Here is a 16,632-nt window from a genome sequence, read left to right on the forward strand (position 1 = left end):
AATAATACTATTTTAGCTCTTTATTTATTTATTTAACAAAATAATATTATTTTGTTTTATGCAGCTAAAAAAGCTATGATGAATTATAATTAAAATTTCTGCTGTGTACCCTTTGAACCCCATTCATGTCCTGCTGAGGGTACATGTACCACACTTTGGGAAACACTCCTGTAAAGGATCGAGCCTTATGCCTCTGCTAGCCAGCTTCTCTTGAGCACCAGGACTTCCCAGTTGCAGGGATGGCATCATGGTGAGGGTTGTGAGAGAGGACCAAGTTCTGAGCCAAGGAGCATCCAAGACTGTAGGTGCACTTAGAGATGCTTAGCTTTGAAGTAGCAGGTTGTCTTGAGCTGCAAGTAAATGGGTCTCTTCTAATATTTTCAGAGAGCTCTATTGGCAGCCTTGTCTAGGTGTTGGTCCCAGGAATGATGGTGTTAGGATTAGCCTCTCTGAAACATTTTCCTGTACAAGCCCCATCACATGAGGAGTAAAGTAAAAGGTAAAGGGACCCCTGACCATTAGGTTCAGTCATGACCGACTCTGGGGTTGCGGCACTCATCTCGCTTTATTGGCCGAGGGAGCCGGCGTACAGCATGTGGCCAGCATGACTAAGCCGCTTCTGGTGAACCAGAGCAATGCACGGAAATGCTGTTTACCTTCCTGCCGGAGCGGTACCTATTTATCTACTTGCACTTTGACGTGCTTTTCAACTGCTAGGTTGGCAGGAGCAGGGACTGAGCAAGGGGAGCTCACCCCGTCGCGGGGATTCGAACCACCGACCTTCTGATCGGCAAGTCCTAGGCTCTGTGGTTTAACCCACAGCACCACCCGCATCCCTCAAATGAGGAGTAGTAGTAGTTACAAAATAGTCTTCTGTCCCGTTTTTAGACCCTGCTTAGTCATGCTTTATTTATGTAATAATGAAAGAATTGGAGAAATCTACCTTGTCCATCTAAAGTATCTGCTGTGGGCAGTGATACTACTGTACAAATGGTGGCTTTACACAGACACGCACATATTTTAAAGAGAATCCCCAGAGAACTTACAGGAACAGTCTAAATTTGATACTTAGCGGCAGAAATCCTAGGAAATGTATACAAACTAGTGGCTTTTAGAAGTTTGCCTGTTGTATTAAGACTTAAGTGAATCTGGTAAAAATAATTTGAATGGGAAAAGGTTTTTTGCTTTCCAATTATCAGTGTGTGTGCCGTGTCTGCTCCTTTCTTTCATCTGTCTTGTCAAATAGCTGCTTAATACCACCATCTAGTGGAAAATTAGTTTATAGGTCTTTTGCTGTTTTAACACTCATCACTTCTGTAGCAGCTGCGACCAATCAATTTAATTTACACTGGCCATTTGCATTACTCCAAATTCACAGTAACTGCCGATATGACCATTAGTGAGTGATTCAGCACCAAATTAAAGGGTTTATCTATTTTTGTGTCATAAACTAACAGTTCTGTTTCCTTGCCTTTCAGTGTGTTTCTGTAAATTCAGAAGCTGCTTAAATTAAGGAGCCATTCAGATCCCATTACCAGAAACAATGAGTTATGAAGCTGCAACTTGAGGGCAGAAGGAAAATGAGCCATCGTTAAAAAGCAGCAGCAAACAATATGCATAAAGCTTCTTCACTTGATCCAGAAAAAATGGGTGGAGGGAAATAAAGGAAAATATTAAGCAGGAGGGAGGTAACTGGATATTGAATAGTCAATATTCCCTTGCAGCACCTGAGAGATGGATCAGGTCAAAGTGCTCAAAAGCCTGTCACTGGTTTGGGTAACTTGGTTTATCTTACTTACTCTAGCTCAGATGTATGTGCCCAAAGGCAGAGATGCTCTTTTGAAGTCTAGCGCTAGGAGCTGAATGCTGGCCTTCCACACTGTAAGGACGGGTCCTGCTCCTCGGCTGTCTTTCCACTTGTTCTGTCTCAGCTGCACTTCGGCCACTTCCCATATGCAGCTTCAACAAGGAGTGAGTTGCAGATGTCAAAGACCTTGCAGCTGAAGCAGCACAAAGATTTCATATCACCTCAAAAGTAGAGACTTGCTCCTGAGTAAACATCCATAGGATTGTGGTGCAAGTGATGTGCAGGCATGTGAACCAGCCCATAGTTTTTTCATTTTCATTCATTACATACATCTCAAATTTTTAACATTTGCTATATATTCCTCCCTCCCTCCCCTCCAAGACTTCCCCCGACTTGCGTTTCTGGTTTGTTTCTATTTTCATCTGCTTTGCTGTCTCTCAACAGAAAAAGTTATCAATAACATAACATCAAGCCTTAAAAAAATAAAATTAAAATTAAATACATCATCTTATTTTACTATCTTCCAAACATTTTATGATGCTGATAATGTGAATGTTTATTTAAATCCTGCCATCAAGTCTGTTGCCTTTCTTTGTTTCTGAAAGTATAATATGAAAGGTTCCCACTCTTTTTCAAAGTCTCTGTTGTCTTTTTCTCTTAGTCTTTCTGTCATTTTTGCCGGTTCTGCATAGTTCCTCAACTTCTCTTGCCATTGTCTTTTAGTTGGTATATCTCCAGTCTTCCAGTTTTGTGAAATCAACATTCTTGCTGCTGTAGTGGCATACATAAATAAAGTCCTCATTTCTTTTGGTATGTCTTGACCTAAAATACCTAAAAGGCTTCTAGTTTTTTTACAAAGGTTATTTTTAACATTTTCTTCAATTCATTGTATATCATTTTCCTGTAGGATTTTACCTTCTTACAATCCCACCACATATGATAGAATGTACCTTCTGTTTCACATCTCCAACACTTTCTTTTCATTTTTATGCATTTTTGCCAATTTAACCAGTGATAAATACGACCTGTACATCATTTTCATATAGTTCTCTCTCAATAATATCCAATCTGTAAATTTCAAATTTACTTTCCACAGTTTTATCCATTCCTGAAATTGTATATTATGTTCTACATCTTGCGCCCATTTAATCATTACTGATTTTACTTCTTCATCTTTGGTCTCCCATTCCAAAAGGATGTTATATGCGTTTTTTAATAATTTTGTGTTTTCTTCTATCACTTCCTTTTGGAAATTGGAAGCCGAATATGAGAAGCCTTTTTTGTTATCCTCCTTAAATATCTCCTGTAATTGTCTATGATGTAACCAACTTTGAAGATGTTCTTTCATTTCATCGTATTCTTTCAGTTTTAACTTTCCCTCTTGCTCCACCAACAGTTCTCTATATGTTGGCCACTCTCCTTTCCCCCCAATATTTTAATTGATAGTGCTTCAATAGGTAATAGCCACCATGGTGTTTTGGGTTCTAATAAATCTTTATATTTCTCCCATACTTTAAACAGTGATCTTCTAATTAAATTATTATGAAATCCTTTATGTACTTTTGCTTTTCCATACCAAAGATAGGCATGCCATCCAAATCTATTATCATGTCCTTCCAAGTCTGTTATTTCCTCCCTGTCTAACTTGATCCAATCTCGGATCCATATTAGGGATGCAGCTTCATAATACAATTTTAAATCTGGAAGTGAGAATCTGCCTCTTTCTTTCACATCTGTTAAAATTTTGTTTTTTATCCTTGGTTTTTCCCCATTCCAGACAAATCTTGATATTTATCTCTGCCATTCTTTGAAGCATGCACTCCTTGTTATTACTGGAAGAGTTTGGAAGAGAAATAACATCCTTGGAATAACATTCATTTTATAGTTGCAATTCTTCCCATTTAAGAGAGATTCATCCTATTCCATGTTTCCAAATTTCTTTTAATTTCCTGCCAAATTTTTTCATAGTTATCTTTAAAAATATTTATATTTTTTGATGTTATCCAAATTCCTAAATATTTTACTTTTTTATATGCCTCTATCCCTACCATCTCTGTTATTTCTTTCTTTTTCAATTCTTTAATATTTTTAGTGACAATTTCATCCTATTTTTATTTAATTTAAATCCTGCCACTTGACCAAATTCTTGTATTATATTCATTACTTTTGGAAGAGAATTCTTTGGATCCTCTACCGTTATTACCAAATCATCTGCAAATGCTTTTAATTTATGTTCATTCTTTTTAATTTTAATACCTACTACTTCCCTATCTTGTCTTATCTTTCTTGTCAAGACTTCCTGAACCAGAACAAACAACAATGGTGACAAGGGACATCCTTGTCTCGTTCCTTTTTGTATACTACATTTATCTGTTATTACCTGGTTTACGATTATTTTTGCATTTTGGTCGGAGTAAACAGCTTGCATTCCCCTATTGAAATTTTCCCCAAATCCCATCTCCTCCATCAGCTTCTTCATAAAACTCCAAGAACATTATTCAAATGCTTTCTCCGCATCTATAAACATTAATGCTGCTTTTTTCTCATTTCTCATTTCCAGATACTCTATAATATTCAGTACATTTCTAATACTATCTTTAATTTGTCTACCTGGAAGGAATCCAGCTTGGTCATGATGAATAAATTCTTTTTTAAAAAAAAAAAGCATTCTATTTGCCATGACAAATACAAATAGTTTATAATCGTTATTTAATAATGAAATCGGCCTATAGTTTTTAACTAATGTCACATCCGAATCTTGTTTTGGTATCAAAGTTATATAGGCCTCTTTCCATGTTTCTGGAACTTCCCCTGTTTTCAGAATCTCATTCATTGTAACTTTCAGGGGATTCAAAAGCCGTTCACTCATTTTTTTATAATATTTTGCTGTTATTCCATCTGGCCCTGGGGATTTCCCTACTTTTGTTTGATTTATTGCCTCAATTACTTCTTGAGCTTATTGTCACACTTCCTAAGCAAAGTTTGTGAAAATGCATTTTGTCTTAAATTAGGGCTGTGGACACATTACTGTTTACTCTGCTCCAGTGTTTCCCCACCCCCATTTGTTTGAATCCATGTACATAGGACATGGGTAGGCAAACTAAGGCCTGGGGGCCGGATCCGGTCCAATCGCCTTCTAAAGCCTGCCTGTGGACGGTCTGGGAATCAGCGTGTTTTTACATGAGTAGAATATGTCCTTCTATTTAAAATGCATCTTTGGGTTATTTGTGGAGCATAGGAATTTGTTCATTTCCCCCCTCAAAATATATTCCAGCCCACCACATGGTCTGAGGGACGGTGGACCGGCCCCCTGCTGAAAAAGGTTGCTGACCCCTAACATAGGATATTACCTACAATCCACAGGTATCTTTTGTGTTTTGATGCAGTTTTCCCCAGTCCAGCTTCACCCCATTTGAGAACTGTAGGATGACTCCTTGGGCCATGAGATGCGTAATTGACACATTTGCCAAATGGGGGTGGTCCTACATGTCTAACTTTGGGGTGGGGGAGGCGGTATCCCAGAGCAGCATCTCCCTTCCCACCTGCCAACTTGTCCTGATCCCGTTGATTCAAAACTAAGGCTGCAATCCTACCTAACAATGTCTGTTCAGAAGTAGTTACAGGTAGGTAGCCGTGTTGGTCTGCCGTAGTCGAAACAAAATAAAAAAATTCCTTCCAGTAGCACCTTAGAGACCAACTAAGTTTGTCATTGGAATGAGCTTTCGTGTGCATGCACCCTTCTTCAGATCAGAAGTAATTCCCTGGTAAGCGGGTTAGGATTGCAGTCAAAGGCTTGTTCATTTCAATAGGCCTTACTTCCAAGTTTTGCTGCCTTAAAACAAGAGGTGAAGAGTAGGAGAGATCCATTCTCATCTCTGTCCATCAGCATCTGCAAACAACAAAAGGGGGGGGGATCTGCCTCACTCTCCTTGATTATTTAAAGTGTGGACTAGCTGCAGGCGTCTGGAGGATAAAGTGAGCAGAGACTGCTGCAGAGAATTAAGAGAGTCTAGCTAATTCAGAGCCCAGAAGGCACAAGCGGCCCCCTCTCCCACCACCAACTATTGCTAGCTTTTAAAATGGAGATGGGGAGAAGCTGTGTAAGTGTCTTTGTGTCAAAGGAGGAGCTAGAAATGCTAAGAAGGACATAACCAGGAAAGGGATGCTTTCACCTAGACTATTTCTCTCTTACTGGGAGTAAATCCCAGTGCATCTGGAAGATGTATAGAATTGTGGCTGCAGATGACAGCTGCAGGGAGATGATTTCCATGGGACAGAGGGATGAAAGCTTCACCCGTAGGAGTTGAGGGTGGGTGGAGGGGTTGGGTAGGATGGGAAAACCATGGACTGACAGTGGGTGGCTGGGAGATATCTGGCTTTCAGCATCACGATATATCACCAGCTAAATATCGTGATATCTTAAAGGTAAAGGTACCCCTGCCCGTACGGGCCAGTCGTGTCCGACTCTAGGGGGGTTGTGCGCTCATCTCACTTAAGAGGCCGGGAGCCAGCGCTGTCCGGAGACACGTGGCGAGCCAGCACCAGCGCAGCACACAGAAACGCCGTTTACCTTCCCGCTATAAAGCGGTACCTATTTATCTACTTGCACTTAGGGGTGCTTTCGAACTGCTAGGTGGGCAGGAGCTGGGACCAAAAGACGGGAGCTCACCCCGCCGCAGGGATTTGAACCACCGACCATACGATCGGCAAGTCCTAGGCACTGAGGTTTTACCCACAGCGCCACCAGCGTCCCTCTTATATCTTAGTCTTATATCTTAGTATATCACAATATCTATCTGCAGCAGTGGAGCCTGCGCTGCGCTTCCGGGCAGCAGCTAGGGGCTTTGACAGGGCTCCTTGCAGTGGTGGAGGGCCTTAAAATGTAAGAAAGTAGTAGATTTAATAAAAATATTAAATAAACTTCCATACATTATATTTAATACATTTTCAACTAATTTATGAGTAGTTTAAGTGATTTAGTCAGGTTGCATCTGCTTCCCCACTCAGAAGTCTAAGTGGAATCCCTACACGCAGAAGCCCCACTGAGTACTTACCGTATTTTTCCGTGCCATAGGGCGCACCTAGTTTTCAGAGGGGGAAATCAAGGAAAAAAATATGACCATCCCCCCCCAACTCTGGGAGCAGCGGATTCCCTCACCTCTCGCAAAAGCCTGCAGAAGCCGCGCAACCCCTTTAAAGAGTGCGCAGCTTCTCCTGGCTTTCCTGGGAGGTGGGGGGATTCCTTCACCTCTCGCAAAAGCCCGCAGAAGCCGCGCAACCCCTTTAAAGAGTGCGCAGCTTCTCCTGGCTTTCCTGGGAGGTGGGGGGATTCCCTCACCTCTCGCAAAAGCCTGCAGAAGCCGCGCGCTCTTTAAAGGGTGCGTGGCTCCTGTGGGCTTTTCTACGAGGTGGGAGAAGGGACTGATGCAGCCAGTCAGTCCCTTCTCCCTCCTGTGGAAAAGCCCGCAAGAGCGCACGGAGCTTGTGTGCAGCTCTTGGGGGCTTTTCCTGCCTGCCTCCCCCTGCATTCGCTCCATAGGACGCACACACATTTTCCCTTGCTTTTTAGGAGGGAGAAAGTGTGTCCTATGGTGCAAAAAATACGGTAGTTCTACTTTCTTGGGAGTAAGCCCCATGGAATTCAGGAGGGCTTGCTTGTGAGTAGACACACATTTGCTTTCACTGCTTACTGAAAACACCCTCCTCATCATTCTCACACAGTACCCAACCTCCCATTTCGGCATAAGGCAGCAGCTAAATCTTCTCCCCTCCATTTCCCACCCGCCAAGCCCTCATCTCACCAGTCTCTTCCTTTTTATCAAAGGGAAGGAGGGAGGGCAAGCAAGCAAAATGATAGTCTCCTTTAAATTAAAAAAAACCTTTCCTTTTTAATATGGAGGAAAGCCATTTAGGGGGAACTAACAACATAAACACCACCAGAAAACAAAAACAAAAACTCTTCCATCTCTTTTTTCCACTGGTGAGGGAAGAAAGAAGAGCTTTCCATTTCTTTGTTTACTTGCCACTGGATCTTTGGTGGGGGGTGGGATCCCTCCTGGATTGTTAGCAGGCGCTGCATAATTAGCTGAGCTCTAAGTGGAAAGATACTGGTAAAGCTGAAAGAGTTTCCTGGTTTGTGTGAGGGCTTATAATTGAGGAGGGAGAGAGCAAACAAAGCTGGAATTATCTGCAAAGCATCTGCAAAGTACTGGTCAGCTGAGCTACCTCCTGGGAAGCTGTTAAGTCTCCACCTTTTGTTCACCAGTATATTTCCTTGTTTAGCAGCCTTAGAGTGGCCTAGTGGTTAGTGTGTCAGACTCGGACCTGGAGACCAGGGTTCAAATCCCCATCAGCCATGAAGCTCACTAGGTGACCTTGGGCCAGTCACAATCTCTCAGCCTAACCTCCCTCATGGGGCTGTTGCAGGGAGCTCTTTGGAGAAAAAGCTGGGATATAAATGTAGTACATAAAATCAATATAAATAAATGCATCAAAGCATAATGCTGGGTACAACACTGTGCAAATTCAACAAAACACAGCCTGGGGGGGTACACCTTGCTGCATCCAGGAATGTGTACATACTCTCATCCTTCTAGCCTGTGGCTTGAGGGGGTTGGAAAGTGGAAACTGTGTGTGTACCAAGACAACGTAAATTTTACATTAAGAATAAATTCTGAAAGCTTGGAATATAAGGGTGACTTCAGGACCCATTCTGACTCAGGTGCTTAGGCTGCAAGTGCATGAAATGCAACTTGCCCTCGGTGTAACAGAGTGTTGCTATAAGCCTGTCTTTATGAATAAACAAATGCACAAGTAAACTGGACTAACCTCTTTCTCCTCCCCACCTTGAGTTGCTTGCAGTTGTCTTGTATGAGAGATTCTTGACCGTTTCCATTTGGTTGCTTCATCATTACAATCAAGCTCTTGCATTGCCTCAGTCTGCTCTCTGGAACAGTTAACTATTCCAAACAGTTGTCTCATATGAGCAGTAGCACATCAAATGAGGCCACTTGTGTCAGTGGCTCACCTGCGTGATGAAGCTCTGGAAGGAACTTGCCAAAGATCGGGGATTCTGAACACCTTTCATTCAGACACTTTTTCCTGAGTGGCCTCATTTGCTCTTCTCCTCAGGCATGTGTCACAAAATACAAAAAGTCACAGAGCAAGAGACAGCCTGCCAAGTGGTATATTATCTGAAGTAGTTTCTATACCATTCCGGCAGGCTGTCTCTCGCTCTGTGACTTTTTTTGTGAGAAATGCAGATTTCTCCTCTTCATGCAAACTAGTGCGGTAAGCAAGGCAGCATTCTTCCACTTCCTGCTTTGAAAGCCAGGAGGTGGCATCATTGAGCTATAGGTTTGCACAGCGGCTGTGGGAGCCTCTTGTGGAGAGAGGAAGATACTGGAGGTGTTTGCATCCCCTCTGCCTCACCTCTGATGGGAGAAGGTCAGAGGAGGAAGCCTGGGATGGACTGAGCAGCAAGACACGTGGGAGCTGAGACTGTTTACAGTACAGAGTTGTCCTTTTCTCATTTCTTTCCCCCAGTAGCTTTACTGCTGTGATTGCAGAAGCCAGCCAAATGGCATATGCCCCAATACGCAAAGTCTGTGTCCTAAATGCTGCTTACAGATCAGGCAAACACTTCTCCTGTAACTGCAAATTCCTCACGTTTCTGCATATTCTTTGGGAATGGGGAGGAGACTGTATGTTGATGCTTGCCTAGTGGTGACACCAGCAAGTTACTTAAATAGGAATTAAATTGAGGTACTGGGTTATTTATTTTCTGTTTTAAGATAGGGACATTTGTTTTGGGAGTAGATGTGTTGCCATTTGTACATCTGTGGGTTTTAATATGTCATTGTGTGAAATGAAGGCAGGATTGGCTGAGTATGTAGGGCACAATTGTATTAGAATTACATAACAATGTTTGAGTGGTGGAAACTGATGAAAAGACGGGGATGTTAGAGTCCCTTAACAGATTATAGTGTGCCACAATGAAGACAGCTCAAGCTCTGCAACGAATGTGGCTACATGCTGTGAAAAAGTTGAGGATTTTAAAATGGCATGTGAGTTAATTTTTGAAAAATATATACCATTAGTATTTCCTATTGTCTCATCCATACTAAGATTTTGTGTTTTAAAACGAGGAAGAAGACATGATTCTTGACTGTCTTCAACATTGTTGTACTTTATTTTAGTCTCAAATAGTTTAGCATTAAATGGCTCCCTGATTTCCATGCCTTCCGAGTGTCTGGGGGAAGCTCGCTGGCTTGCTGTGTCATTCAAGTCTCACTAGGATCTCATCATCACATTAGTCTTCTAGTTAGAATGAATTAGCATGAAATCTGTAAAATTGTGCTTGAGAAGATTGTTTATTAAATAATTCTCCTTTTAATGTAGGCTTAATAGAATGTGCTAAGTGAGCTACTGGTAATATCATCACCTGTTTAATTGTGTGACAGTGCAATCAATTAATGTATTCATATTACATTTCTTGCCATTTCCTAAAATAATACACTCATTACTCCTCAGGAATAGGTGACACTTACCTTGACCTGTCTCTTGATGCATTTGCAGCACTAGTGCAACGTGTACCAGGTTCACTGGCGCCTGATGTAGTTGGAGTTTCGTGCTTGCTCTGACAGAATTTAATCCCCTCTCTGGTACAGTCTGAAGTCTTCAGATGGTGACTTACAACATCTGTGGTCTTACCCAGCCCCCACACTCATTTTGCTCCTTCCATTAATCTGTCAGCATTGGTTAGTATCTCTGCAACAACAAACAGCTGTAAATTTTATAATGTTAAAGAGATTATGAGTTAGAGATTTAGGACAGAGCAGATGGCTTTTGTGCCTTGTGAACTCCCAAGGTGAACTTCCAGTACTTTATATCCTGCAGAATGTGACCTTAAGAGCTGCTTCCTCTTAGCTTGATTCTACCAGCATGCAAAAGCCAAGCACACCCCCCTCCCCTTTGTAACAATTTGATGCATGCCATTCCAAGGAACATTTGACTTTCCGGTTTTCTTCTGAGGCACAGATACAGTGGTACCTCAGGTTAAGTACTTAATTCGTTCCAGAGGTCCATTCTTAACCAGAAACTGTTCTTAACCTGAAGCACCACTTTAGCTAATGGGGCCTCCTGCTGTCGCCGTGCCACCGGAGCATGATTTCTGTTCTTATCCTGAAGCAAAGTTCTTAACCTGAAGCACTATTTCTAGGTTAGCGGAGTCTGTAACCTGAAGCGTATGTAACCTGAGGTACCACTGTAGTTCAAACTAATTTTCAAATAATTTGTAGTTTTATTCACAAGTAAAAAATAAAAGTATTTCAACATTGTATTCATCAATCTGCACTTCTTAAATTCTGCAAGTAGCTGAACATGAGGAGAAATTTGTTCATTTCATTTCCAGTACAATAAAACATTTTTCTTACTGAAAATATCCTATTAGTATATATGTAGCTGCCGCGACTGGACTTAATTGTCAGGGGTCCCTTTACCTTTAGCTGCCATATAGTAGTAGTAATTATAGTATTTAAAAAGATCTCTGAAATGTTTTTAGTAGCTCTGTGTGTGAGAGAGAATATATTGAACTTGTAATTTATGTAGGGGGTTTTTTATCTTGAGGCATGACTTTTTTATTGCATCAATCAATCTGCTGAGGATCTGAACTCTGATCAGATTGAAATGATGATGATGATGATTTTATTTGTATCACTACCATCTTTATTATTTGAACCATGCCCCAGGCACTTTGGGCAGTTTCTAACAGATATACAGTGGTGCCTCGCAAGACGAAATTAATTCGTTCCGCAAGTCTCTTCGTCTTGCGGTTTTTTCGTCTTGCGAAGCACGGTTTCCCATAGGAATGCATTGAAAATCAATTAATGCGTTCCTAGGGAAACCGCCTTCAGACCAGGTCCGGGGACAGTCTGTCCCCAGACCTCTTCTGAAGGCTGGGGGGGGGGGACAAGGGCTTTTCTTCCCACCCCCAGCATTTTAAAAAACCCCGGGACAGCGGAGGACTTCTCCGCTGTCCGGGCGATCTTAAAATGCTGGCGGGCGGCATTTTTAAATCGCCCCAGGACAGCGGAGGACTTCTCCGCTGTCCGGGGCGATTTAAAAGCCCCTGGGAAGGCAGGCAGGGGGGACAAAGACTTTCGCCCCCCGCCCGCCTTCAGAAGGTGTTCCCGCCCCCCGCCCCGCTTCGGAGCAGCGTTCCCGCCCCCTGCCCCGCTTCGGAGCACTGGGAGAAGCGATCTCCCCGCAGCCCCTTGCTTCAAAAGAGGTCCGGGGGCAGCGGGAAGCGCTTCCCGCTGTCCCCGGACCTGGGGCTGCGGGGAGAAGATCGCTTCTCCCCGCCGCCCCTTGGTTCAAAAGAGAAGACCCGCTGTCCCCGGGGCAAGCTTCGTTTTGCGAAGCAAGCCCATAGGGAAATTCGTCTTGCGAGGCAACTCGAAAACGAAAAAACCTTTCGTTTTGCGAGTTTTTCGTCTCGCGAGGCGTTCGTCTTGCGGGGTACCACTGTAAAAACCTAATAAAACACCAGACATTAAAAACCTCCCAATACAGGGCTGCCTTCTGATGTCTTAAAAGTTGTAGTTATCTCGGTAACACCTAATGAGAGGGCATTCCACAGCATGTTTTACATTTTCTATATGCACTGTAAGCTGCCCAGAGTGGCTGGGGAAACCAAGCTAAATGGGCAGGGTATAAATAATAAATAAATTATTATTACAGTCGTACCTTGGGTTACAAACACTTTGGATTACAGACTCCGCTAACCCAGAAGTAGTACTTTGGGTTAAGAACTTTACCTCAGGATGAGAACAGAAATTGCGCGGTGGTGGCAGCAGGAGGCCCCATTAGCTAAAGTGGTACCTCAGATTAAGAGTGGTTTCAGGTTAAGAACGGACCTCTGGAATGAATTAAGTTTGTAACCCAAGGTACCACTGTATTACAATTATTATTATTACTACTACTACTATTACTACTGCTGCCAAAAAGGAACTGCCCTAATGCCCTCAGAGCTGGATCTCAATGTCTGGGTTGGAGAATGGGGGTGGAGACCCTCCTTCAGGTCTCCTGGGCCAAGGCCTTTTGAGGCTTTCAAGGTCAGCACCAACACTTGGACTTGTGCTCAGAAACATACCAGGAGTCAGTGTAGAGCCTTTAGGAGCAGTGCTGTATGGTTCTGACAGCTGCTCCCAGTCACTAGTCTAGCTGCCGCACTCTGAATTAGTTGTTGTTTCTGAGGCACCTTCAAAGTTCGCTCCACGTGGAGCGCATGGCAGTAGTCCAAGTGAGCAGCATCTTGGCTCTTAGAAATCATCCGATTGACTGCCCTGTGGTTCACCAGGCGCCATAGATGGTGGTCCTGTTGTAGGAGCACATCAAGAGACTATCATGGCAGCATTCGGTTATGTTGCACGTAGTAAGGATGAGAGCACTATCTGTGAGGGAGGGGATGCGGGGTTACATGTCTTATCTCCTTCAGTCTTTCCACCTTGAGAAGGGTGGTCTGAAGGAGAATCGTAAGATGGCTTAGCAGAATGTTTTACCATCATCCCTGCAGTTGGAAACCCTGATTGTGTGTGGAGGACTATAAGTGTGTTCGGTCAAGTGCACTTGCGATTCCCTTTCAGACCTTCACATATCACATTAAGCTATAGTTTGTTTTAAACTTTGGTTTAATTTGGAGAGAAACAAACCCTGAACCTGGGTTGGGATGACATGAAATAAGCTGGACTCTGATGTGTGTTGTCCACAGCGTGGCTGCAGCAGGATTAAGGGGAGCACCTAGAGAACTTTTGAACAGCATGCCCTCTAGCTCACATTAAACCATAGCTAGTTTAAAACTATGATTTAATGTGATGTGCAGACCAGGCTGATGCAGAAGGTCAGGAGTGGAGGGGGCAGGGTGCCAGCACACGCAGCCCTGTTGTCCCTCTGGGTGAAGTTAGTAGAGTAAGTGCACAAAGAGGGCTAGAGCTTCAAACAGTGCAGGAGTTTCATTTAGAGTAAGGGGCTTACACTAGAGTTTTGTGCAGGCACCTGCAAAGCAGCTGGCTTTAGGCATCAGGTCTTCTAAATGCTTGGAAATGTAATTTACAATATTTGGTGTATGGATATAATCCAGACCTTCTCTCCTATACACGCTGTCTTATGTGCATGGAGCTGTCTCCAAAAGCATTTGGAAACCAGCACTGGTACGGAACGCGGTGGCCAGGTTTTGAGGGGGGCTTAAGATTAATTTTTGGGTACAATTCAATGTGGTAGTTACTAAGTGCATTTTAAAGCCCTATATGGTTAGGGCTTAGACATCTTAAAGATCACCTCCTACATGAGCTTTCTAGTCATTGAGTGAGACCTTGCATTATTGACCTGCCTTCACTGCAGACAGGACGGGGGTGACTTGGGCAGGACCTTTTCAGGGACAGTCATGGATGTGTCAGATCTGGCCATCTCATTTATTACTCAGTCAGTCAACAAGTTTATTGTTCTAGCCAAAAGCCATGAAAATTTCATGTCAATAATATTAATAAAATATTTTTATTTTATTACATTGCATATATTGTTTATTTATTAAACTTCTGTCCCTCCCTTCTTCCCAGAGTGGCAATGGTGACCTATCTATTTTGATAGCAGTTTATTCAAGGTCTCTGGTCTCTTAGGGTTTTCCATCATGATCAATTTAATCCAAGTGATCTACATTCAGGCATGTGCTCCCCTGCTACTGAGATTTGGTCCTTTGTCAGGCAGCAAGTACCACAGGCACAAATATATAAAGATCTGGGTGTGAGCTATTTCTCTCAAGTGTGGTTTCCTTTTTGTGCATACAGATAAAAAACACGGAAAAGGCTTCTCCAACTAAAATTTTGTTCTTCAAGCGTGTTTAATTTTTTATTCAGATTCTGGCTAATTCATGTCCATTTTTAAAAGCACTGCAGTGTGATAACTGCAAAACATTACTGCTGTTTGATACTGACTTTGAAAAGGGTCTGTTCTTAATTTTGTGAGGACTGTCTTCTGTTGTGATGTTCTATTGATTATTGCTTTTCATTGTCCAACAGGCCCCAGGCATGGAAGAGCTGATATGGGAACAGTATACAGTGACCTTACAAAGGGTGAGAGGTTATTTCTGGTCCTTTTTTTCTAATAGTCCCTTTCCCCCTTTTTGCGTGTGCCATTGTGTTAGTAAATCTGACATAACCCGTTAACCTTATTGATCAATTTTCCTTGTGAAACATTTTAAAATTTGTTAATAAGAACTGTTAAACTATGCTAAATAGTTTTGTTCCACCCATACATTTTTATTTTTGTGCCAGCAGTGTATTTAAATTCACAGCAATACATTTCTGCATAACTATTAAAATATTTAAAATTCCAGAGCTCACATCAACATCACATTCAGAAGGGCTGAACGATGTCTGGTTTTCAACATCCCGATATATCACCAGCTAATCACCATGATATACTAATATATAACAATGTCTAAAATAAGGGCGTAACCATGTAATGTTACCAGGGTAATGTCCTTCGGGGTCTAAAACTGATACATTTTTACTTACCTTTAACATATTGTTACAGCTGTATATAGTACAGAGGAACAAGGGTAGCAGGAATCATGAGAGAAGCGATGACTGGCTTCACGGTTTTTCCCACATCACAAATTTCTTACATAGCACATGTGCACATCATGATTCGTGACGTATCACCATGTCGAAAATTATGAAACTTTTACCGGGATGTGGACGTCCAATCAGTTTTGGTTAATGTATTGATACATTGCCCACCCCTAGGTCCCAGGGGGTAGTGGTAGTGGTGGTATTAAATGTCAACCATATTTTTTATTTTAAATTTACCTCCATTAATTCCCATAATTACTCCATATTGAATAATAATAAATCCTTACATCCTTGACAAGTCTCTCTACTCTACATTGGGCCAATGTTCCATGATTTTTCTTTTCATTATACAGTGGTATCTCAGGTTAAGTACTTAATTCGTTCCGGAGGTCCGTACTTAACCTGAAACTGTTCTTAACCTGAAGCACCACTTTAGCTAATGGGGCCTCCTGCTGCCGCCACACCACCGGAGCACAATTTCTGTTCTCATCCTGAAGCAAAGTTCTTAACCCGAAACACTATTTCTGGCTTAGCGGAGTCTGTAACCTGAAGCGTATGTAACCTGAAGCGTATGTAACCCGAGGTACCACTGTATAGTCACTGGTTCATGTCCAGTTCCACTTCTTCAGTTTCATTTCCTGTTGCGTTTACAATCTCCTCTAGGACCTTCCATTTTCTTTTTCTTTTTTCCAGAGACAGCACCATAATTTTAATAGCATCCTTCTGTGAATTTGCTCCAGATTGTATGCAAAATACTTTCTGCTAGAGCTAAAGAAAGGCCAGGACTGAAGTTTTCCCCAAGCTTTTTTTTTTTTTTTGCTTTCAACTCCCATCAGCACCATATCAAAATAATTCTCCATATCACCATTTGTGATTTTATCTTCTCCTTCTCCAAATTCTTGTATGGAAGTCATTTCCATTACAGCAGCAGCAACTACTTCCTTCAATTTAATTATTTCTTGATCTAGTCCTGTCAACATTTTATCCATTTGTTCTGAAGCCTCTGAATATTCCCCATTTCCATTTTCTACTTCAGATCCCTCTGGCTCATTTTCTTGCTCAAACATTGATTCAATCATTTTTTATTGTTCAGCCACCAACTGTTGAACAATACCAACCATCACTGGGAGATCCAACAATACCTTTGCCATGCTGGATGCTTTTGATGTTCTGCATATTAGTAGCCCCTCAATCCAC

The 16,632-nt window shown here is 42.2% G+C and overlaps 1 protein-coding gene and 1 long non-coding RNA gene across 9 annotated transcripts in view; one reads left to right on the forward strand and one right to left on the reverse strand.

The window, feature by feature from the left end:
* Positions 1-16,632, forward strand: part of TJP2 (tight junction protein 2) — a 90,130-nt gene that overhangs the window by 51,380 nt on the left and 22,118 nt on the right. For 6 of the 8 annotated variants that reach the window (XM_083464793.1, XM_083464796.1, XM_083464794.1 and 3 more), the window contains one exon: positions 14,881-14,934. In XM_083464793.1, the coding sequence (XP_083320919.1) occupies positions 14,890-14,934 (45 nt within the window). In that variant the 5' untranslated portion in view covers positions 14,881-14,889. Of the gene's footprint in view, positions 1-14,877; positions 14,935-16,632 lie in introns of all 8 variants that reach the window. The other 2 variants (XM_083464797.1, XM_083464790.1) reach the window with 1 other exon arrangement.
* LOC310688531 lies at positions 2,191-14,869 on the reverse strand. The gene is made up of 3 exons (XR_014517013.1): positions 12,793-14,869; positions 10,357-10,576; positions 2,191-2,578 (listed from the first exon to the last, which is right to left on the reverse strand). It is a non-coding gene; the product is annotated as an uncharacterized lncRNA (long non-coding RNA).

The sequence above is a fragment of the Podarcis liolepis genome (assembly GCF_965112155.1).
Source record: "Podarcis liolepis genome assembly, chromosome: 11".
Lineage (NCBI taxonomy): Eukaryota > Metazoa > Chordata > Lepidosauria > Squamata > Lacertidae > Podarcis > Podarcis liolepis.